At 40.1% G+C, this 25,885-nt stretch overlaps 2 protein-coding genes across 2 annotated transcripts; one reads left to right on the forward strand and one right to left on the reverse strand.

Annotated features, from left to right (window-relative positions):
- Positions 1-205: 205 nt before the first annotated feature.
- On the reverse strand, positions 206-1,479 carry LOC149066792 (uncharacterized protein F54H12.2-like). Its single transcript, XM_089253099.1, has 2 exons — positions 1,389-1,479; positions 206-1,299 (listed from the first exon to the last, which is right to left on the reverse strand). The coding sequence occupies exons 1-2, from the start codon at positions 1,477-1,479 to the stop codon at positions 206-208; spliced, it is 1,185 nt and encodes a 394-aa protein (XP_089109225.1).
- Positions 1,480-6,507: 5,028 nt separating this feature from the next.
- LOC149066793 (myeloblastin-like) lies at positions 6,508-25,589 on the forward strand. The gene is made up of 7 exons (XM_089253202.1): positions 6,508-6,671; positions 6,766-6,796; positions 11,929-12,053; positions 18,785-18,888; positions 18,976-19,241; positions 22,239-22,360; positions 25,297-25,589. The coding sequence occupies exons 1-7, from the start codon at positions 6,555-6,557 to the stop codon at positions 25,486-25,488; spliced, it is 957 nt and encodes a 318-aa protein (XP_089109328.1). The 5' UTR covers positions 6,508-6,554; the 3' UTR covers positions 25,489-25,589.
- Positions 25,590-25,885: the final 296 nt, after the last annotated feature.

Below are 25,885 nucleotides of genomic sequence, written 5' to 3' on the forward strand. Positions count from 1 at the left end.
TCGAAGAATTCTGCAGTCATGTTATCGTGGAGATAAATCGCCAACCAGTGTGTTCCGGGTTCAGTGTTAGTATCAGTGTTAACGATCAAAGCTGCTGGATACTTCTGTATTTTCAAGGGTAAAGTATTACTAGCGTAAACATCCGTAAATGTTTTCTTAGTTATCGGGTTTGTTCGAAGAGCACGTCGAATTTGATCGGAATCCATTAGCTTGAGAAATCACACAAGACACTTCTAGACTTTGTAACCTCTATTAGACTCTGAAATTCACCGTAAATGATTACCGAGATGGTTTTGGGTAATGCCTGTGCAAATTTCAGTTCCACACGTAAGTTACCCTGTCGGACTAAATGTAGGTGTCCGCAGTCACTTTGATCGGGGAGCAGCGAGAAACAAAAGAGGGTATAGCCGTTTTGGAATTCCTGTTGGCTTATATCGATGCCACGATCTTCCTCGATTCTGAATAAGTTGTTGTATGCTCTGACTGTGTTCCCGGTTTCAAAGTTGGGTTCCAGAGGTTTATGAGGCACCGGACGTCCGTCTACGTATACGGAGACAAAGGTGAGGTTGTAATGCTTGAAATCAAACGGGTTACTTGTAAAGGTACCATTGAATGCTTCGTTATCCACTAAACCAATTGTAACTCGACGCGGCATTGCACCGAGGTACACATTATCTTGCACGAATGACATGCTACCCTGAGCCACTGAATAGACTTTTGTGAGAACCCTATCGATGGGGTATTTAGCTGTGGTCTTCTCTAAAGCTTTTGCATGTCCGATGGCAACGGCGGGACTAACCCTTACTTTTCTTACGAAGAGGCTGGCATGTTCAATGATGATGTCATAATTGCTAGTTGCTGCGATTAGGAAGAACGAAGGTTTAGAACGCACTAGACGGACTTTCAAATCCACCAAATTGAGTAACAGTCTTTGTTGGAAGAATAAAGAGCAGTGAATTCTTCCCATCATATCGTAAGATCGGCTGTTTGCGATTTTTTTGGTTCTCTTCTTCATACCATCATTATTTGTTGCGTCGGCCATATGTCCCGCGGTGTCCTTGTGATAGCCTTCCATCGTGAGCGGCCCAATCTTCGCATCTCGACCGTAGTTTAATAAGGTTTCTATGTATGCTCTATACGGATAGGTGTGAGACGAATTCGTGATGTTCCTCCCGTTTAGAGATACATCAACCTGAGAGAAGAGAGAATGTAGCGAGAGGTTAACGAGAGAGACCGGATCTTTATCCGGTAGAGGATTACCATCTTTCGTAACTTTCAACTTGATATACAGTTGTGTAGCTGATAAGTCGATTCAGTGCTTCCAGCAATATTAAACTCCAGCGGACCGTCTCTGATGCCTGAGAGCGGGAGAAATTCGACCCATTCACCTCCTTCAATAGCGGTTTGCGTGGGAGGTAAAGCAAACAAGTCCACTTCGCTTTTCAAGCACTCGGGTGAGTTTGTCATGATTAGAGTCATCTTTTCAATCAAAAATATCGTGTGTTGTTACTTTCCTCGCTTTCTTGCGAATGACGTTTCTCCTCGCTAAACGCTTTCTTTTATGACCTCCAAGCATTTTCTTTACCTTTGTTGACGCTTTGTCGCTCAGCGAACGACCCGCTTCTTTGGCTCTTTCCAGTGCTGCCGTTTTCGCATCTCTACCTTGCACGACATCGTTCGCAAAATCGACCTCGGATTTCAGAACCTGTCGACCTAAAACTTTTGCTCCTCTTTTCAGTAGCGGCATAGCAGATCGGAATAAGGAGCTGAAAATGGATCCAAAACCATAACCTCGTTGTAGTGGTATACCCTGATAATATCCAAGTCCTTGACCTGCCTGGTTGACGTAATAATCGGTAACGCTGGTTATACAGCAGCGGTATGGTTGATACGACATGTTTATAAATGTTTCAGTCTAAAGTGTAGTTTAACTATCACCTTCCCACGTTCAAATGACACGAGATGACCTGTATGTGTCCTTATATGAACGTGAACTGTTTCAAAACTCCTTCGGGCTAAAGGGATGTAGTGACCTCTCTCGAATGCAGCATTGACGATGTCGCCATCATGTCCTTCGGTTTTCACGATTCTTAGTAATGGGGCGAGGGTGTTGCCAACAATCTGCGGTTCTACTATATCACAATAAACGTACAACAGATGAAAGTCCAGTTTCGGATCAGCCGTGAAAGGTCCTTCGGTCACCATTCCCTTATATTCACCGGGTTCAAAACCTAGGTTCTCTGCTATCCCTGTATGCAGAATTAACTTGGCACTTTTCCTCGTAAACACCTTTACTTTTTTCGTGGTTTTGTTGAAAGTCAAATCAATGTCTTCCTTTCTAAAATTTCTCGTTATCGCCTTAATGAGGTCGGTGGTAGTCTCGTAGAAACCGCAAGGAATGACACCTTTATTTAACTCACCATCTCCAGAATCAAATTCAAAGCCGTTAGACCGTTCCGTTATGTTGTGGAAAGAATGGGGAAATATCAGCTCCGAGAGAGCTACTTCCATGTTAGACTCGAGTTCCAATGCATTCGGGAGCTTTATGGTGAAGTTTGAGAGAGTATTATCGGGGAAAAAATTCATGCTAGCATCGCTGGGCAACGTGAGGTAGAAAGAAGACATGTCGATGTAATGAATCCAGATCATCGCGGAGTGGGGTATTTATAGCTCAACCCACATGTTAAATTTGTCACCGTAATGTTGAAATTTCACAAGATGTTCCGTTTTCCCATTCCGCTTTCTTTTCCTCAACACTTTTTCAATGGGGAACGTCTCATCCAATTTCACCTTCACCAACTCATCTGTATAAAAAGTCCCTTTAATTTCTTCACCCATTAAATCTTTCAACTTATATACGGGTACCTCTCTCTCGATACATTTATCCACTACGAAAATTTCGTGGGAAAAATTAGACTCGTAACCTTTTTCGAATGGGTGTTTCGAGCGGGTAATGCGAACGTGGTCACCAACTTGAAATTTTTGGTAAACTTTTTTCCTATTCTTTCGCATGTATAGGTTCTCCCATACCAACTTCTCGTTTTCTTTATCTACTTCCGAAGGGGTCATCTTTATGCTGCTATGATGAGTGTTATTATAACTAAATATTAAGTCCGGTAAAACGTCGATATATCTATACGTGCTCTTCGCTGTGAAGTGCCGCCACATCTTAGATTTCAGGGTTCGGTTGAATCTCTCGACGATGGCAGCCTTCACGTCATCGTTCTCAGTCGTGAAGAATTTTACGCCCTTCTCTTTCAGAAACTTCTGGAAAATCTTGTTTTTGAATTCGGTGCCTTTATCGGTCTGTAACACTTGCGGTTGTCTTTCCTGGAATATTTCCTGAAACGCTCCCACGACAGCCCTCCCCGTTTTATCTCTCAGCGGGATAGCCCAAGCATATTTTGAGAATACATCGATACAAGTCAGGATGTATCGCTGACCATCGTTGAATTTCTCTAGATTTCTCATGTCCACCAGATCGGCTTGAAACTGTTGGTCGATGGCACCTACCAAAATGGGATTCCTGGTAAATTTTTTCCTTCTCTGACGGTGAAGAGTGTAAGACTTTTCTCCTTCCAACCACTTTTTTATTTTTGCTCGTGTCACCTGTCCTTTCAACGCTCTGTACAACGCATCCACTCCACCGTAACTTCCGACGCTCCTCGGATTTTGATAAATATTCTCCATCGAATGGAGGGAGACAACGTTCAGCTGATGAGGGTTGGGTGAATGAGGTTTTGGATGAAGTTCACGGTGAGGGAGCGGATGTGAGGCGCGTGAGGGGGCGGATGTGAGGTGCGTGAGGGAGCGGATGTGAGGTGTGTGAGGGAGCGGATGTGAGGCGTGTGAGGGGGCGGATGTGAGGCGCGTGAGGGAGCCGGATGTGAGGCGCGCGCCTCCGCGCCTCCCCCTGTGTTTGAACTGTCCTTTTTTTACTACTAACATACACAAATTGGATTTTCAAGTAAAAGTCCTCATTAGTTTTCCGAAAGGGTAAATAAAGAAAGAGGAAAATTCCTTTTTGCTGCTCGGTGTGGCTGCACCTTACGCACAGAGCAGCAACTAAGAGAGAGCGCATAAGTCTGGTGCTCCGGGCGCTTGACCACGAAGAGCACCGAGTGTACACTTTTTTTCCGAAAAGCCGGGTTTTCCTAGGAATAGGCTTTTGGTATCGCGTGAACCGAACTGGATCATTTTGCGTCACAAGAAACTTGTTACGTAATCACGTTACGCGTTTGTATTTTCCTAGCGTGGCGCATCAGCTCAGAGTGGCTATATAGTATATGGGCCCCTGGCATCAGCTACTCTGTCGTCTTCATGCTCCGGTTTGAAAGGAAGGGAAAGAAACTTGACAAAAATGAATAGAAGATCGGTGAAAAGCGTGCATACGACGCATACGACTCCTCCAGGAGCAGTCCGCCAATCACGCCCGACGTAAAGCGCACTCGTGAGCCGTATTGCGCTCTGCAGGAAACACTCGTACTGTTTCTCTTATTGGTGAGTGGACGGTGCGTCACGCTGGGCGAATCACGTTGCGCGGGGCACTGAAAACCTGCTCCCAAGAAAAAACCCGGCTTTAAATATTACTTCGTTTTCCTCCTAGTTGTGGCCCTGCTTAATTCTGGGCCTGGGTATTTTAAACTTAATTTTTTTGAAACAACGAAAGGTGTTCAGTTGTGTGTGAATGTGTGGTTTGCTATAATTTTTTGGTCCACGTTCATGCGTTGCACAATTAGAAAATTTTGGTAATTCGGGCGACGGACCTGGGGGCAAAATACATGATTTTCCAGTGTGAGAGAGTACTATATGTTTTTTTCCTAGTTGCTCCTTGTGAGATGGGTAGAAAAACGGCGCCCGAGCGCAAGATCCCAGTTCAAAGAGGGCCTAGAAATCATAACAGACATTATTTTTTACGTCAATGTTTCAAAAAATACATACTGCGATCGCGATTTGATTCCATTTTTTGAATGGGGGGGGGGGAACTCGCAGATGTCTCAGCCCTGATTCACGGAAATCGGTATACAGTATGTGCACTGCTCATCAACTCAAACTTTGAATTATTTTTTTTCATCACTTATTTTTCATGTGCATTTTGCACAGTAATTTTTTTTAAAAATTACCTTAAGGATTATTTTTTATATCTGCTATTCATGTATTTCTGAGTTTTCTAACTCATTTCGGCTCCCCCCCCCCCCCCTATAATTTCGCGCGCTGTGCAATTGCACCGGTTGCATAGCCCTAAGACCACCACTGTGCATGGCCTTGAATTTTCTGCACATGCTCAAAAGTGCAGCTAATTCAATAATATGGTTCATAGTCCATGTAAACATGGAAAATTAAAAAAATAAGAGAGAAAACGTCCACCCAACTAAAGCGAAAAACTTTTCGCCGAACTTTTTTCAAACGAACCTAATTCGCGGGAAAACCGACAACTTGATTTGCGAAAAATCGCAAAGGATTATGGGACAGGAGTATGCACCGCAAAAATCCCCAAAAGGATGTAAATACAGTATTTCTTCCTCTTTCGTTACTCCTCTCCCTACGAGGGAAAAAAGTCTTCAAGCCGATGCCGGAACTCCCAATGCTACCGCAATATTGCACATGAAAACCGGGCTAATATGACTTGAACATAAAACGCCCCCCTCCCTCCCTCCCTCCCTCAGACTTCTCAGCACCCACCGGTGGGCGGTAGCGCCCGAGTTGGGAACCACTGGTCTAGAGGTATGATTCCAATTTAAAAAAATGCTAAAAAGGCGTTTCCAAAATTACACTGTACCAGCTTGGAGAGTGAAAACACAGTGTGCCACAAAATAAAAAATCTAAATTTTTATACGGTCCTTTTCTCCTCTAACTTCATATAAAAAAGTTTTTGATCTGTCTCCTCTGAGCCCAACAGAAACCCCCCGCCTCCCTCATGTATCTAAATGCAATATTCACTGAGAGATTTTAAGTCGAAAATCGGAGAAAAGTTGGGAAATAACAGCGAAAATTAACCGACAACGCTCTTTTCCCCTCATTTATGATGTCCTTTCCCAACTTTTTTCTGTTTTTGAATTCGAATATCTCAGTGAGTATTACCGTTGAAAACATGGGATCTCTTTTGTTGGATTCAGAAAAAACGGAGTAAAACAACTTTCTTTTGTTGGAAGTCACGACAGGGAGGACCGTGTAAAAAATTAGATTTTTTCCCCACACTGTTATTTCACTCTAAAAATCTCGAGCAGGGTAATTTTTGAAAATATTCTGAACATTTTTTAAGTTAAAATCAATCATACCTCTACGACAAACGGTTGATGACACAAAGGCCACACAAGACACCTTGTATAAACGAAGATGCATCAATAAGAAATTTCTGGGATATGGTATTAATACGTGAGATAATTTTTCAATAAACAATAACCATTAGAAGACTTCGTAAGAGATTCCGTGAATCACTATTATGTACGGCTGTTATTTCGCTCATTAGCCAGGTGTGTTTTTCACTCATTACGCGATTTCACAAAACAACCGTTGATCGTTGTATAAAAACGCAATATCACAAGAGCAATATAATGATTTTTCTGTTAAACAAGTTCTCAATACACTCCAAGATGCAGATCTTCGTGGTTTTCTTACTTGTTGTATCCGCGGCTCCGTGTTTTGCTAAGGATAAAGAATCTAAGACCACGGTAAGCGAGCCCAAGTTTTAAAAATCATGTTTTTTTAGCATCAGATTTACCGATTTATTTTCACATTATAATTATTATTTTTTTTCATTTTCAGGATTTCAAAGAGAGATACGAAAAAGACACTCGTGAGTTATGATCAAAATATAAAAGTTCTCTATTACAAAATTATATTAAATTTTCTTTCATAAATTTAAAAAAAAAGCAATTATTTGTATATGTGAAGCTTCTTATTTTATATTGAACTAGCTACAATTCCTGGCATTGCCCATGTTTTCTTCAATTACTGGGAGGATTGAAAAAGTGACAAACTATTACAAAGGAACAAACTACAACTTGTGTTATGCATTAATACAGACAGCATTAAAGAAGTGACCAACCATTGCAAAGACATGAATGTCTGGAACGCATTGCTATGGAACCACGGTAACTAAAGTAAACATTCCGAAAGTGATTTTTGAGGCTCAGAAACCATTGTTATCCGACAGTTTTTTGCTCATCTAATTTTTGGTACACATTTCGGAATTTTAAACTTTAAAAACTCATATTTTAAGTGAATATTTCGGCATTTTAGAATTCGCAAATTTTTAGAGAACTATATTTTTGACTATATTTTTGCTACTATTTAAGTGCATATAATCCGGGCTCTAATCATTAAAAACCATTGTTGAATGAGGTCCTTAAAAATAGAAGTAGATGATGAAATACTGATTGAGTTGCACGTTCATAGAAAAAGATTAAGAACTGCGTGAGCGCTGATTGAATTCCCCGAAAATGGAAGATGATCAAGGACCGCTTCTGGTGGAATTCCTCTATAGGGCGACTGATGAATGAATTCCTCGAAAATGAGAGAAGTCGCCATTGCTGATTATATTCCTTGAAAATAAATGGAATGAATAAGTACCATTGTTGATTAAATACCTCGGTCAAAGAAATAAATTTCCAAGGACTGCTACTAATTGAATTCCTCCGGCAACGCTCGGTTGATTACGGAGCTCTGATTCGAATCACTGTACCGGACAAGTACCCTGTACCCTGTTAATCCATCTGATGTATCTAAGGCTGCCATAATAAGAACATTTGGGTTATTTGAATTTCCATACAAAAATTTCGGCCTCTGTTCAGCAGCACAAGCTTTCCAAAGATTTATCAACGAGGTTATGCGTCACTTAGACGACGTTTTTTTTTTCATACATTGGCGATATGCTAGTGAGAAACCAGAGCAGTATAGACAACATTCAGAGGAAATTGCCAAACGATTTTCGGAATATGGTATAGTAATTTACGAATCAAAATTAGAATTTGGTAAAGAACAAATTGAATTTTTACGTCATTCCATCAATCAAAATGTTTTCCTACAGAAAAAAACAAATTATTGCGATTTTGGATTTTAACAAACCTTGTAACATAAATCAGCTTAGAGGATATTTTTGGTGTTGGTAAATTTCTATCACTGCTTCATCCCAGGTGGTGCGTGTGTGTGGGTAGTGTTGTTATTCTTTCTCTTTAAATAAGCTGCTGGTTGGAGCGAAAACGAATCACAAGCGCAAAATCAAGTGTGATTCAGAGTTTGAAACAAACTTTGAGAAGGCAAAAATGCTATGACTGACGTCACTTTATTTTATCATCCTTCAACAAATATTAAAATGCCTTTTCTCATTGATTGCAGTGGTTTTACGATGGGTGCTGCATTGCACGAGATAACTACAGAGGGTCCAAAACCACTTGGTTATTTTTCGAAAAATCTATCACGACCTCAACGCAAATATTAAGCTTACGAAAGGGAATAATTGCTTGTCGTTGCATATTCAGCAATTCAATAATTTAGGTATTTGTTGAGAGCAAGACCGTTTGCTTTGTTCGTTGACTATAAACCCCCTCACGTTTGGGCTACAACAGAAACAGAGAAAATGCCCACCACGGAGGCTCAGGCAGCTTGACATCATTTTGCAGTTTACCACCGACATTCAGTACTTACCAGGTAAAGATAACAAAGTAGCGGATAGTTTGAATATCGTATTTCAGAAATTCAATTTTCGCCACTAGCACACATGCAGTTACGGGAGATAATGCAATCTGCACATGATGAATTTAAGGGCATACTGGAAGAAAGTATTGAGCATACTATGAAACTGGTCATGGTCAGAATGCCTGCTTCGGACATTCGTCTTTACTGTGGTAATTCTACAGGTGAAAATGGATTTTATGTCCCTCAAACACTGAGAAAAAACAGTTTTCCAACAGATGCATGGCTTATCGCCTGATATCAAAACCATTAAACAATTAATCAACAATCATTACTTTTAGCCTAATAGAAATAAGGATATTACTGTTTGGTGCACGGTACGTGTGTTTTGTCAAATCTGCATACCAAGTCGCATTTAGGCAGTTAGCGAAATTTTTTGTCCCTCATGAACGTTTTTCCGACATTCACCTAGACTTGATAGGGCCACCGCCTCCGTGCCATGGTTTCCGTTAATGTCTAACGATTGTAGATAGATTCACCAGATAGCCCGAGGTAGTTCCATTATCTATTATGACGGCCGAAAGAGTGTCGCCAGGGCTTTTGTACACGGGATTGCTCGATTTGGTACGCCGCAGAGTAATAGAGGTGGGCGATTTGAATCTGGTGTATTAAAGACTTTCCCAGATTGCTCGGAGCCCAATTATCAAGGACGGCTGTATACACTCCTCAGTCCAACGCCATGGTGGAGAGTTTCCATAGGCTACTCACGACAGCCTTCATGTGTCGCATGTGGGAACAAGTCCTGGAAGACCTCGACTCATACTGGTATGAAATTCTTCCGCTGGTCGTTTTCGGGTTGAGATCCACAAACAGGAGTGACCTCGATGCCCCAACCGCCCAGCTGACATATGGTTCCTCACTTCGTCTTCCTAGTCAGCTCTACGATGACATGTCAGCTCCATCCGACTTTCTTTTCTTTCAAACCGAGCCCAACTTATGTCTATCACCATCTATGGGCGAATTACTACCTAGTGAGTTGTGCCGGAAGTGTAACTGTTTTTGTGCACCTAACAATTTGAGTGCGTATGTAGTGTTGTGTTTGATTTTTCAGTGCTGCCATCTATATTTCAGAAGTGAAGTGAGCGATGTGTTATGATTGAATTACATTTTTACTGTTTGTAATTCTGCTGAAGAGAAATCGACTCACATTCGTGCCTTGAAGGTAGGAACAACAGAAAACTAACTTCAGCCGACCACCACTGTGGTGACGGTGGGGTTCGAACCCAGGATTTCGCGACGCGAGTCCGTCACTATGACCACTCGACCACCACAGCGGCTAAATCCATCCCACAACATTGCTCGATTGCAGAGAATCATGAACTGTGTGAAACCAAGTGTGACATGATCTTCGTCCCGAAGTGGCTCCCAAACCAAGTTTGAATCTGGCGGGGAAGTTGTGTAGTGAAGTTTTCGTGTGTAGTGTCACCAAGTATTTCTTTATAAACTCGCCGTTGCTGTGTTCCAGAGCTTTTCTTCGCAGAACCTTCTTAATCAGCTGTAAGCCGCAAGTTTATTTTTGCGTTGTGCTAACATTTAATGCCTAATACGTCGTTTCAGTTTTTTCAACTTTTACATCTGTTGATAAATTTTAATCAATCGATCTTCATAATAGTCCACTCTTTAGAAGCATAATTTTAAGTTAAGGAGCTAGATCGAGAATATTCATGCATACCATCGGTCACTGAACCAGAACCGCTACCGATAGAATTCACCTGGCCATGCTGGGATATGTGCTCGAATGTCTTTAAGCTCTTCTCTGTTTGGCATGATGTCATACCTTTTGTTCGTAAAAGGTGGGTTTGGTCATTGGTCCCTTGGTCACAGATAACGTGCGTAATCTTTATCTTGAAAAAAGAACAAGTTTCAGAGAATACAAATGTGGGAGAGTTGACCTGTCATCATTTACTGAGAAGAGAAGGGCGGTGAAGAAAGCGATAAGGAATAGTAAAAATAAATTTGAATCAAGGTTGGCAAATAACATTAGCTGTGATCCAAAATCATTTTTAGGTACGTCAATAATGGATGTAAAGGAACAAACAGTTGGTACTCTCTCGATGGGAGGGTCTAGGGTAGAGAGCAATGTAGGCAGGTGTAGTACTTTCAATGAATTTTTCATGGCAGTCTCTAATTGTGAAGGTGATATTCAAAGAACCGGTGTGCCATGATGTGACAAATTCTCAACGGAATTCAATTCCTCGATCATGGAAGAAATGATCAAGGCCTGCTACTGATTGTTTCCTTGGCCACAGACGTCTATCAAAGACCAATGATAATTGAATTCTTCGAAAATAGGTAATCAAAGGACGCTGTTGATCAAGTTCCTTAGTTATTCCGTACATATGAAGCAGATGAAGGAATTCCAACTGTGACTGCAAGAATGAACTGCACACAACCAACATAACCCTGCTACTTCTTATCAAGCACTCCCGATTGCTTATAAACAAATCCTACATTCCTAGCTACATTATAGAAATTTGGCACATCGTGATTGGCCGAAATGAGTGATAAACCATTACGTCACTCAGTGAAATGTTTGCTTGCGCGACATTTAACAATAGTTATACTTAATTGTATAGGAATCCGACATTCACAGTTAGCTGGTAGATACAGCACAAAAACACGTAACGAAGATTTTGCTTTCGATTCTCTCTCAAACCCATGAAATTTTTTTCCCGCCATTCCCTCTTTGCTACCATTCATTGATTAACTTTCATAACAATATGTAGATCTAAAATTTAATTATTAATTGATCTGGCGCTCTGTATCACTGTTCACGGTCACGGTCATAACAAAAATGCTTCCGTTTTTCGTTAATGAACTTCGAATTCAGTTTCGTCAGTTCGTCAGAGAGAAAGATAACGTTTGTTATCTTTCTTGCTCGTACTAACCAATCATCGGCGTGCTCATGCCTCTTGAGACAACTGTCAAGGACCACTGATAGTTAAATACTTCGAAAACAGGTAATCCAAGTCCATTGTTGATCAAGTTCCTTATTCTGTACATATGGAAGAAGATGAAGAAACTGCAGCTGTGAGAATGAACTGCACAACCAACTTCATCGTTCCACTTCCTATCAAGATCTCCCGACCTGTAATGGCATGCTAATACATTGAACACGTAACGTCATCCCCAATGGACAGTGAAATTTTAAATTCAAAATTTTTGTTCCTTTTTTTCTGCAGGTATCGCCACATTTTTTATCAAATTGCACATTATATAAATTTTATTTTCCAGGTCCTGTGTGCCAAATAAAATCGGAAAAAGCTGCCTCACCGCATCTCAACTTGCGCGATTCCACTCATCCTCCACCTGGGATCATAAAAGGACATACCGCTGAGAAAAATAGATACCCATATGCCGTAAGTAAACGAAAATTCGTGTAAATTCTCATGGACGCAAAGAAGTGAAAACTTATCTATATAAAACACCTTCAGAGCAAAATTTATGAATAGAATCAAATTTATTTATTTATACAATATTGGTGGACCTTGGGGCCTATACAAGAGCATACGATTAAAAATGCAAAGATATTGTTTGATATTGGACAAAAAACTAGTGATGGGGGGGACTCGACAAAAGAACTTGGGAGTTTGTTCCATTCACATCAATGGTATGAGCAAAGAAGCTGTATTTAAAGCAGGAAGCAAAAATTGGTTTTATTTTAAGGGAATGGTTGCGGCGGAGGAAGAAAAGTTTGTTAAGACACTTCTGGTAACTGTAGTCAACATGTTTGTTCCAACGTGGGTCGGCTGAGATTATGAGATCGAGGTATTTGTTTTGAGAAATTTGGGATAACGTTAAATTATTGATGGAGTACGAGTATTCAAAAGGAAGTAATTTACTGGTAAGAGGCCGTTCAAGTATTACGTAAGCCCATTTTTAGCCATTTTTGACCCCACCCCCTCCTTGTCAGCAAAATTTCATCACTGCCCCCTACCTCCTAACGCATATTGGTGGGATCAGAAACGTACGCGGGAGGGGGCGCAATAGAGGGCTCGTGCGCCTCCCCCCAGACGTAAAAATTATTTTTTTAATACAAAAAAAATACGTTTATATGTTATTATAATCGATTTCTGTGTAAACTTCAATGCTATTTGAAGGGTAAGAATACAAAATTTCTCTTTAAAAATTCATTGCGACCCACCGTTTAGCCATATATGGTAAACCCTTGACCCACAGACCAAATGTGGCCCTGAAGGTTATCTGATGTGGCTTGGCCCCCCCCCCTCAAACCTAACTTTTGTAAAACTGAACTAAGCGGCACATTTACAAATAGCTTAAATGACCAGTGTCACAATTCCAGAGCATTTAAGTGGCCCATGGCACATTTCCAATTCACTAAAGTAGGCCTTAACGATCACTTTCACATGCAAAGATCACCTAAGTAACCCGCGACACAGTTACATCACATTTAAACGATTTGTGGCACATTTAGAGATCCTTTGAGTGACATGTGGCACAGTTTTAGAGAGTTTAAGTGGCCCCCAGTGCGGTTCAACTTCACTCAAGTTACCCGCGGAACATTCCCAGATTACTTAAGTGATCCGTGGCATAATTACGGATCACTTGAGTGATGCGTGACACAGTTCCAGAGCACTTAAGCGGCTCGGAAACATTTCCAGAGCACTTGAAGGATCCGTAAAACATTTAGAGATCATTAAAGTGGCTCTGTAGAGGACTTATCAAGAAGTAGAATGTTAGTTCGGTTGTCCAATAACTATTGAAAGTTTTTTTTTTTCGTTTTTGACGCACCGAATAAGATGCCATAAAAAATATTTCATATCTTCATAAATAAAGGGTGGTTGATGACGTAAGCATCACCCCTCCACTCCCCCCTTGTCATCAAAAGTCAGCAAATCAGAAACCCCACACCGATGCTGACGTAATACTTGAATGGCCCCTAACTGTCATGTAAACCGTTTTTGAGGTATTAATCGGCATCTTATATATAAATGTGAAAGTATGTATGTATGTATGTATGTATGCTCTTTATGCAAATCTACAGTTTTAGACCGATCGTCGCCAGATTTTGCATATATACCAAACAGGACCGGGATTGAACCGTAGGCTACTTTAAAAGTTCGTCAGAGCTGGGCAAATGCCCGAAATGGGCGAAAAACTGTCGGTCAACAATGGTTTTGGGGCCCTCAACAATTACTTTCGGAACGTTTACTTTGGTTACCGTGGTTCCCAACAATGCATTTCAGACATGTATATGTCTTTACAATGGTTTGTCACACCTTTAATTCTGTTATTATAACAGTTTATTCCTTTATAACGGTTTGTCACTTTTCCAATCCTCCCAATAATTAAAAAAAACCCGGGAAGCGCCAGCTATTTTTGCTTGCATGTATACAGGGTGTCCTGTAAGTGCTAATGTGGCCTTTATCTCATCAACCACCCATCGTTGAGGTATAGTTTCAATTTAAAAAGTGCTTAAAAGGAGTTTGAATAATATTCGTTGCAGAAGCTGGGCATATGACGTCACTAACAGAGAACAACAACTACTACGATAAAACAGGGAATAAAAATGTTCAACGCCAGCTGATGAACTCAATGCTTGCCTCAAATCATCAACACTCTGGCACGAAGTTAAAAAATTATTTTTATATCCACCAACATGCGAGTTCAACTGCAAAATGACTCAGCACTGCTATCATTTTCACATCAGTTGACCAACCAGTAGACCCAAGCACTGGACCGATTACGTTCCCAAATGGATTTTGCCAGTTGTTAAACTCAGTTCAAGAACTTGCAGACAAAGTCTTCCCAAACATTCAAAAAAATGACCAAAACCATGAGTGGCTTTCTGAGAGCGATTCTGGCACCGAAAAATGACAGTGTGAACAAGATCAACGAAACAATCCTAAAAATTATTCCGGGATACTCCACATCTTACAAATCGGTTGACACTGTCACAGACACGGCACAGACACTTAGTTCTGTATCCTGCAGAATTTCTGAACTCCTTTGGATATTCCGGGTGTGCCACCACACAATTTGACCCTCAAAGTCGGAGCACCTATAATGCTTTTAAGAAATTTGGACACACCGAGACTCTGCAATGGCACCAGACTCTGCGTCAAGAAATTGCACAATTGCATCATTGAAGCAACGATTCTAACTGGATGTGGCAAAGAAAAAGAAGTCTTCATTCCACGTATCCCAATTATCACTGAAGAAATGTCATTCACTTTCAAGCGATTACAGTTCCCGATTCGTTTAGCTTTTGCCATGACCATCAACAAAGCGCAAGGCCAGTCGTTAGCAGTGGCAGGTATCAACTTACTTGAGCCCTGTTTTTCACACGGACACCTTTTCGTCACCTGTTCGCGTGTTGGTAATCCCAAAAATTTGTACATCTACACACCAGATGGAAAAAGAAAAAATATCCACAAGCGATTTTAATTAAAATATTTAAAAATGAAAGTAATTTTTTCTTACTTGATGCAGAAATTTTTTTGATTAAGAAATAATTAATAAGCTATACATATATACATTTTTTACGGGGCGGGCAACGTCGCCGGGTATCAGCTAGTCTTATATATAAATGTGAAAGTATGTAGGTATGTATGTATGTATGTATGTATGCTCTTTATACAAATCTACAGTTTTAGGCCGATCCTCGCCAGATTTTGCATATATACCAAACAGGACCGGGATTGAACCGTAGGCTACTTTAAAAGTTCGTCAGAGCTGGGCAAATGCCCGAAATGGGCAAAAAACTGTCGGGCAACAATGGTTTTGGGGTCTCAACAATCACTTTCGGAACGTTTACTTTGGGTACCGTGGTTTCCAACAATGCGTTTCAGACGTGAATATATGCCTTTACAATAGTTTGTCACATCTTTAACGCTGCCATCATAACAGTTTATTCCTTTATAATGGTTTGTCACTTTTCCAATCCTACCAGTAATTGAAGAAAACGCGGGAAGGGCCGGGTATTTCTGCTAGTTTGTCATAAAGAACACTAGTCCGCGATGGAAGCCAGGTTATGTTGGAGAAGTTTTTAATCAGATTCATGGGGAATGATGCGGTAAATTACACAGTCATCAGCAAATAATCTAGTAGTGTAGTTGAGGGATTCTGGGAGGTAATTGATGTGAATTAAGAAAAGTAACGGGGGGGGGGAAAGGAGCGATCCTTGAGGGGGCGGATGGGGAAAAATTATCATTAGCATGGACAAACTGTTCTCTATGTTATAGGAAAGCCTCCACTCAATCAAGTAATTGCACGTTCAGGCCAAGGTTTGAGAGTTTAAGAAGTTAATCATGGAGAACTTTATTAAAGAAAAATTATCAAGTGTTAGTGAATGAGATAATCTCAAATTACTGATTATTTTTTATTGAAATTACACACGTTTTCATTGCGGCGATTAACAGAATACTGTAGGCAAAGAAAATGTTTCAGGTCTTCTGAGCCACAATAAAGAAGAAAGATTGGTTTTAAGACACATTTTTGGGGTTGTGAATGAGGAATTTGAATATAGCCATTTTTTTAAATGAAATTTAATAGTTGTTTCATTTAGGTCTATTTTTAAAGTCTATTATACTTACTGTGGCGAGACCGGCTTGCATTTTCTCTTAAAAATTTGAAAGTCAGTTTCTCTGAAACATCACAGTATTGGGTCTAGATCTGAACCCATGACTTTGATTCAAATATAGCCATCGTGAGCTGCATGTGGTTCGGCCGTCCCAGGTTGAACACATTCTATTGTAAACTTTTTTTCTTAGCAACATGATTATTGCTGTAAACCGCTCCAGAGTTAAAACTTCCCGTTTAAGAAATGTGATATTGTATGGCAGGGGTTCTCAACCACGGGTCCTTGGAGAAATTTCAGAGATGCATGAACATTGATATAGAAAACAATTGACTCATTCTTTTCATATCATTAAGTAAGGAATATTATTTTGTTAAACGATTCCACCTTAATTTTCTTGGCACATTGGGTCCGGGGAACAATAAACATCAGGCATAGGTTTTACGCGACCCACTGCAGAGGACATACGCAAGGCTTCTGAAGATCAGACTTAGAAAAGCAATCCCACTCAGAAGGAGATTTAAATAGCGTTACTTGTGCAATCAAAATTGAGATAAAATTAAAAAAAAATAGTTTACCTCTGCTTTAGGGGGGCTATAGAAACCCCCTAAAACTGTGTGTCATGAGGATGAGTCAAAACTCAAAACTTGGCTTTCTTCTTAGGAGATATATTTTAAAATAAATTTAACTCAGCCTAATTTTTTTTAATTCGACCTCAATTTTTGATTCGAGACGCACGCACGCACGCACACACACACACACACCACGTTTTTATCATTTCATATCCTTACACATATGTGCCGTGTGTCTAAAGTCTTGACACTCGAAGCATTGTAAGGGCATCAAGTTTTCACGCACTTTGAACCCACGCAAACGACGTTTATTGCCACTTGTCCGATTATTCCATTGAAAGAGTGGGGTCCGAAAGAGCGACACAGAAAAGGATCAGAAACTCAAATGGTCCTTTCGTACATTTGACATTTTTAGTAAGGTGTCCAGTACAGTTTGCATATGACAGATGCATCCCCATCGCAAAAGAATTCGTTCGATAATAGCAAGGGAAAAGACGTGAAAATGTAGAGGTAGTTCTTTGAGGCTACCTTGACTTCCAAGCGTGAAGCTGTTCCCTCACGAATAGCCTCCCCTGAGACTAGCAACATTCACTGAATTATTAATTTTTATGTCCGAGGTAGATGGCAGCACATACTATACGAATAGCTTTCGTAGAAGTTATTGAGCTCAAACTCAAAATTGAAAAAGAGAGTTTTCCCCTAATACAAGGGTGACCACATTTTATCGTGACGAATACGGGACAATGAAAGTTTCTGTTCGGGAAAATACGAGACAGCTCCAATTTTTGTCATAAATGCTACCGGTTGCTGAAAAATAAGTAAATTTTATAGTTGAAATCACTTAAAAACTGCCGATGGGCAAGCTTCCACATGTGTGTAGACAGGAGTGGCTTAAGCGGAGGTGCAAGGAGTGCCGGGCACCCGAGCGGCAGTTCCTAATTAGTGGCAGCTTAGGCGTTAGTTAGATACAAAAAAATTTTAAAAATTTCCAGTACAAAATCCACATGACGAGAGGCAAATTTATGGTTAAGACTGTGGCTACGAAAATTTTGTGTCCCTTCTACCATCGTCGTTTAATTTTCAGGACCGTTTATTTTTTTCAATTTTGGTCTATAGACCTCTCAACTGGTAAACGTGTCTTAAAACGTGGGTTTTTTGTTACTTTTTTCCTCACACTTTCCGTCTTGACCTGGTACTTTGCTTTCTAGGTCACTCTTTGGTAAATCACATGCTGGCACACTGTTTTTGTCCCTCATGCTCTTGCAAACTATACGTCATTCGATTAGTCGCTCGCTCGCTCATTCCCCCCCTCTCTCTCTGGGGAGAGGCGGATTATAGTTTTGTAAATTTCTGCGCATTTCTCCCATTATACTAATTTTTTTGGCCACTCATTTCTGGAATTTGCTGGCCTGGACTAAAGCCCGCTAAGTCCCTGTGTGAATACGGCTCTGCACATGACACCCTGCTTTTGGGCCACACCTTGCCGACAAACCGTTTTGATGCTTCATCTAGTAATTTTTCTGGATCGGTCAAATGGATGCAAATTAAGAATTCGGCTTCTTACTTAGTAATGAGTGGTCAATAAAACTAATAGCATGAGAGGAGGATGACAAAATTTAAATTCATCATAGACAGTACAAACTTAAACCCACCATCTGTCTCTGCCTAGAGCGTGAGGGACTAGTCCAGTGAGTGACGAAATGGGTGATCTAAAGGGTTTGGAATCATGGGAGAGCTCAAAAAAGTGACCCAGAAAATATGGAAGCATGGACGAGATCAAAAGAGTGACGTAGAGCGTATGTAAGTATGCATGAAAGAGGGGCGGAAAAATTCATGTAGCCCACAGGCAAAAACGATGAATGTGCCTCCGGTGGAAGTTAGACTCGAGCCGCCCTTGTGTCTAGAGAATTAAAATGCACTATCAACACTATGAAACTTAGGACGTGTCAAGTATTTTCAATTAATTTTCTTATTCCAGACGGTTCTATTTAAAAGACGGAAGGATGGAGTCATCGTAAACGGTTGTGGATCGACTCTGATAACAAACCATCACGTCCTGACAGCAAGGCACTGCATAAAAACGTATGAACATGGCTTCTATCTCAACGTTTCGTTATAATTTCATGATATCTGAAAAGAAATTGACTTTTTTTTGATAATTTATTTCAGGGACAATCTTGATGATGTTGACATGAGCATCGGAGAATACGATCTGAGAAGTGAAAACGGTACTCATTTACTCCGTGAAACTTCTGGTTTCGTCAGAAAAGAGGGGGAGGACGACGATATAGCCGTGATGGAATTTAAAGAACCTGTTACTTTTGGATACAATGCAAAGATCGGCCGGGACATCTACGCTGCTAGTTTGCCTGGACCGGATTTCATCTTGAAGGAGGGATCATTGATGTCCATGTTCGGTTGGGGTTACGCCGAGAGTAAGATTTTTACACACGTTACACCATTATTAATCGTCGTGATAGGATTGGAATCCTAAACATTCGAAACTCTGTGGTCATCGTTTTTGCTTCCATTCGCCTTCGCACCAAATCACGGCGGAATTATTCTTTTGGTAAGAAAATGAAAATAACAATATCGATGAAAGGCACCGTGTATATTCAAATATATAGCCAAATACGCTGGTCGCTCATTCAGTCACTCTCGGATATAGTCAATCTCGCAATCAGTCGGTCACTCATAATCAGGGCACATGAAATGTCCAGGGCGAAGTGTCGGTGGCGAAATTTCCAGCTCCCCTTGGACGTACAGTACTTTCACGTGGTGTCCAGTTCCGCTCACAGAACTGACAGATATTCTTTTACTGAGTGACGCTGCAAACATGGATGTTATAGTTGTGGAGGTCGTTCGTTGATTCCGATTGGCTGCTATAGCAATACACTGATTATGGAAAGAATACCAAATAATGTAAACAACTGTCCGGAGACCTGTGCCTGGTCGACCAGTGGCGGTTCTTGGGACGGGAGATCTCTGCAGCCGCTCTAGGGGAAGTACTGAAAAAAATGTTTGTCAACCGAGAAAAACGTGGATGGGGGTGCCAAAAATATGTCCCGCACGGGTAAAAATTTATCTTGACTGTGGTCGACCAATGGTTACCATGTCCTTCTGATGACGTTACTGGCAAATATGAGGTTTTTACTGTGATATTGGTGCATAAAGCAGTGTTGTTGAAGTTGTTTTACCTTAGTCACGAATCACCAACTGAACCTTTACGACCGTTTCGTAAGCAGAAGAGGTTCCGGTCCAGTCAGTCATGACGTTCTTTCGTGCAGTGCCCAGTATAGGTGAAAATTTGAACTTTTTTTTTAAACTGTACCAAAAATATGCCAATTTGAGGGAATGGCAAACAACAACTTTTTGGCAAAACAACATTCGAAATTTTTTTTTATGAACTTTTTTGTAATTTTTTTTAGGAATTTTAAAACATTTTACGAATTTAAGTATTTATTTTCATCGTGTATTTTTTTAACTTTTGACTTTTAACCTCATTATTAACCTTTACCCTTAATTTTGAAACATCCAGAGAAATAAGTGCTTATAAATGCTACGTGAAAATTTCAAGCTGATGTCCTTTACTGGGTGATTCAGAAAAACATCGCCAAAATGAAAGGGCAGTTAGGGCATACGACAACCATTCAAAATCACCGCAAAGCTCATATGGAGCCGCTACAAGAAGTTGTTGGATCACACACTTTTCAAGCAATCCCGAACTCAGCAAGCATGAGGTCACTATTTTGACAACATAAATACATTAGTTATTACATTAAATACAAACATACACTCGGAACACATATTCCGACGTGTACCGATTCGTTACAAATTCATGGACCGCATGCTTGTTACTACTACTTAATTACTACAGTTGTAAGAATATGCTGACATCACGAATTAACTGTTCTACCGTGTCCATTCAAACACTTGTTTCTTTCTCTTTGCATTTTCTATCGAATATTGTAAAATATGTAATTTAATTGTAAACTCTAATTTTGTATAGTATTGTCGTAATTGACTGGGGGACAAATAAGTTATGTTATGTTATGATAAGAATGTAGATACAAAGTTATAATTCTCTTTTCACCCTCACCCTACCTGTTCTATTTTTCACTCTCTCAAGAACGATACATATGTGGGAGAAATATCACTACATCAGAGTATACAAAGCAAGGTTGCCTCAAAGTTTAGCGTTAATAAGGTGAAAGGAAAGAAAACAGGATGAACTCGTTTGAGTTCATTCCCACTGGCGTTTGGACGCAATATTACGTCCATGATCGTAAAGTGGTTAATATAAAATAAGTATTCTAAGTCCCACGGGCTCAGAACTGAATAATATCTGCTGAACTCCCATTAATATCTGCTGCTCGCGAGATATTAATGGGAGTCCGTGAGGTAGGATATTTCTCCCCCATTGAGAAAATAACTGCTCCCTCTCCGGACCCCGTATGGCGAATCATATTCACCGAGACGGGGTAAGTTACTCATTACTACTCAACCGTACCTGCACCTCGTACACACATTTCTATGCGGAATTTCTAATTCTTTTGAGTGTATGTGTGGCTCATAAAACGAATTTATGTTGTCAGAATTGCGAATTCATGCTTGCTGAGTTGGGGATTGCTTTAAAAGTGTTGACGCAACAATATATATATATATAGCAGCTCCGGATGGCGTTTGCGCATGTACGTTCTTATGTGATTTTGGATTATTATCATACGCCTGAATTTCTCTTTTATTTTTTCGATATTTTTCTGAATCACACTATATATAGTCGAATGCCATTTTAACGAATACCGTTATAGCGAAAATCTCGTTTTAACGAACACTTTTCTAATCCCTCAAATAAGTATATATAGGAACAACGCGCAAACAACCTGAAATTCCTTTATAACGAAGTGATTTCTCCGGTCTCTTGGAGTTCGTTATAACGGGATTCGACTGTATGACGTTCGACATTTTTATATGGGTAGTTGAAATGTTAGTCTACACCTAAAAGTGGGCACCTAATCAGTGAAACCTGGTTTCTGCTATCGAATGAAACTGCAACAAATCGGGATAAAATCATTAATTTGGTATCTATTTTGTGAAAAAAGATTGTTCATTCACTGAGTTCCTTTTCCATGAATTCGATGCAGCTAACCTCTCTTTTGTTTGGTTATAAACATGTGGTTGTTTTTTTTGGTATAACAATCAGTACAATTAACAGTGAATGGCGCATCAGCGCTGACGAGGGTCTGGAACTTTACCTTGGAGTGCCTTGCTTCGCCATTAGGGAATTCTAATTCATCTCATTGACTGTGTTTAATGAGAGTTTATGATACATAATGAGGAGTTTTTGAAAAAAGAATGTTAATATGAGCATGGTAAAATTTATATTCCATAAGAAGAAACTAAATGCGTATTCTTTCATTTCTATTTTACAGACCATACGACACCAACGATCCTCAATACATATGATGCACGGTTAAATGAAACAATGTGTGATAAAAGTAATAACATCACCATTTGCGTTGCAGGAGAAGAAGAGTATCAAAATACATGTTATGTGAGTATAAACTGATAAAATACCGAACCGTTCATGAGATTGTGACTGAATGAGGAAAAAACACTGTGTGTGACGATATGCAGCAGCAAAGCAAATTTTCTTTAATTTTGTGGCTGTGTCCGACACCGGAGAAATCCCTTCGCTATAACGAAATTTCGTTATAAAGGATTTCTGGGTTCTTGTATTGTTCCTACGGAAGCTTCTGTGGGGGGGGGGGGATTAGAAAAGTGTTCATTAAACGAGATTTTCGATATAACGGTATTCGTTAAAGAGGGATTCTACTGTACAGTGAAACCTATCCAAGACGGACGCTGCATGAGACGGAAACCTGTCTTTTAAGGACTCAGAAATAATCCCTTCATTGATAATGAAATGCTTCTACGTGCACCTTTATGCATTTCAGACCCGAGAGTTCATTTTTTGGAATTTTTCAGATGTTTGATACTAAAGAATTTTTGATACTAAAAAATTGCATTAAAAACATAAATGTCATCAAATCATCATTTTTACTCAAAAAATTCCACTTTTTTTGGCGAAGAAATAACGCACATCGTTAAAATTTATCAGGCCAAGATAATGGAGGGGGTGCATGCATCTTCACATATGAATTTTTCCAGAATTTCAGTGCCAAATCTATACATGTATATATTTATAGCTTCAGCCAAAACCGCTGAATATGGGAAATCATTGGTGAGCAATTTTCAGATTACCAAATCCAAACGAGTGAAGTCGCGTGTAAACAGCTAGTATTATGTAATAAATAATACTTTCCTGGAGGCACTTTCTCTCCTGGAAACCATCTTATATACCCCCCTGAAAGTTCAACTTTATTAACCTCTGATGAAAGCCTTCTACTCATCATGTTTCGAACTCAAAAACTGATAGAGTCCTTTAAGGCATAACTCCCTGAGGTCAAAATAAAAAATTCTGCAGTGAGAAAAAGCAACCCACACATGCGAGGCACCATCTCTTGGCGTTTCGTACAGGTTCCACTGAAAAAACAATAAAAACAAGGTGTGATACAAAACAAAGAATGCGAGTTCGAACTCACAATCAGCGACAAAAAAAGTGATTGGTTGCAGGCAGCTGCTACTCAACAATGTACACCCATCTATACAGCGTGTCCCGTAAGTTTTAAAGCGGCTTTTATCTCATCAACCGTTCGTCATAGAGGATGGTTCCAATTTAAGAAAGGCTAAAAATTTTCCAAACACCACCCCCACTTCAAGGTCCAATTTCGAAGAAACCCCCGTTGGTAGCATTCCACGTTGCTTCTTGTGTGATAGAACCTGGGGTGTCTGGCGGTTTAAGGTTTTGTCCAGGGTATTTAATAGCGCGGTAATTGTCTGCTGGAAGTGAAAAAAAAACAACCATAAGTAAATCCTGCAATTAATTTAGCTGGTATAAGACCCAAATACAGGGTGACCCATAAAATCCTAGAAATCATAAAAATTGAAGGAATTGGTATATTTTTGAATGCGGTTTGCAGAAAAAGAATTATGATGAAAGGGCATTTCTTTGCTATAAGAAAAAAAAGTTCAAATATTCGTCGATAGAGGGCACTTAATGGAAGCGAATGGCTGAAAATATGCAAATCAGAGTCCTATAAAACGATTAACAGCTTATTTAGGCAATTTTCTGTTACTTTACCGCTCACGAACTCCGGCCATATATCGCCATACGGCAATTTCCGACACTGGAGTAGGGAATGAATCGCCCCAGAATTTTCTGTTACTGACACCTATATAGTGATGGATGAAACCAATTGGCTGAAACTTTACGAACGTTTCGGATACAAAAGAGATTGAAAGAAGGTTTCTGGCCTAGAATTCTTTAGTTTGCTTTCATGCAACACCATCTATCGTCAAACGTTTAAACTGTTTTTTTTTTCTTCATCAAAGAAAAAAAAAATCCCATTTCGTGAAAACTGTTTCGCAAACAGCATTCAAATGTACCCATTTTTTCGATTTTTATGAATTTTTGAACTATTTACAATATACAAATACAACGCCACAACAGGCAAACCGCCCAACGAGGTGGCTGACCCAAGAACATCACGGATCCCCGAGCCCCTACCTAATACTGCCACACCACACATGCACCCCCCCCACCCGCGGAACCCCCCAACAAATCGGCACATGCGGGAATGTGCGCGCACGCGTTGTGCAACCAGACGTAAAGTTTGTTTCTGTGTAATGCTTGTTATGTGTAGTGCTGTCATCTGCCCCCAGTTTTACTAACTATGAGTGAAGTGTTATGGTTGAATGATTTACCGTTGTAGGACTGTTGCTCTCTGTGGCGAGACTTTTTAACGGGGAGATCGGCTCGCATTTGCGCCTTGAAGTTGGGAACCACAGAAAACCAACTTCAGCCGACCACCACTGTGGGGTTCGAACCCGGATTCTCGCATCACGAGCACCATATACATATTATTCACCTATGACTTTCCCATTTCTGTGGTGAAGATCAAAATTACTCCAGACTCCAAAATCACATTTTTGAGATCTCCAAAATCACATTTTTGAGATTGCCAAAATCACATTTTTGAGATTGCCAAAATCACATTTTTGAGATTGCCAAAATCACATTGTCATTTAAAAATCAAAAATGAAGCATACACACAAATACAAAGGAAATATCACACATCGACATGCTGTTTATCCGTACGGCACGTATTTTGTGCATTTTTATCTCACTTCTAATTAGTTATAATTAGCAAGAATTACTTGTAGATCAACAAAGCCATTTTTTGGAGATATCATGTTTTGACGAAACGCCACTTTACGAACTAATCAAAGTCATACGGGCTCTGAAAAACGAACGTCGCCTGTATACGTTTGACCATATCGTATTTACGTCGTGCTTCTTTCGTGTTCTGATGTTGCTGCCATCTGTAATTCAATATTTTGATGAATTTCAATGATTTTTAATTTCAGGGTGACTCAGGTAGTGGTTTGATGTATCGAGACCATGGAAAAGATGTCGTTGTTGGTATCATGAGCTTCGGTTACGGAGAAGGCTGTGAGGGGCAACATCGCGTATCAGGCTTCACCAGAGTCAGTGCTTACGCAGAATGGGTTTATAAACACACCCGAAACGCAGAATGTAAACCCAGCTTCGTATTTTAACCTGCGTAATTGATGAATCGATCAATAAAGTTAGGTTCTTCATTCGATTTCATATTGCAATCGTGTTAAATATCGTGTAATAAAAGAAAAAGAAAAAGTGACTTTTAAGTTTCATCTTACATTGCTTATGTTACATGCTTATTAAACCCGACCAGATAGAGAACGATCACAGTCGATCGAAAGGCTGACGTCTTTCCACTTACATCACGTCACGTGTAGAGGGTGCACATGTGCAACAGAGAGGGTGACGTCTTCCCTCCTAGATCACGTCTACAGGACGCGCCGAGAGGCTTAAGGGCCTCCTCACACGGGGTTACTGTAGTCTTACGACTGACAGGAAACGCGGTATCCAGAGGATTAAGCACATATATTTATATGCAAACACCACACATATGGC

This window comes from Pholcus phalangioides, unplaced genomic scaffold, assembly GCF_987345545.1.
Source record: "Pholcus phalangioides strain wild (caught in Gottingen) unplaced genomic scaffold, Ppha-v1.0 ptg000032l_1, whole genome shotgun sequence".
Lineage (NCBI taxonomy): Eukaryota > Metazoa > Arthropoda > Arachnida > Araneae > Pholcidae > Pholcus > Pholcus phalangioides.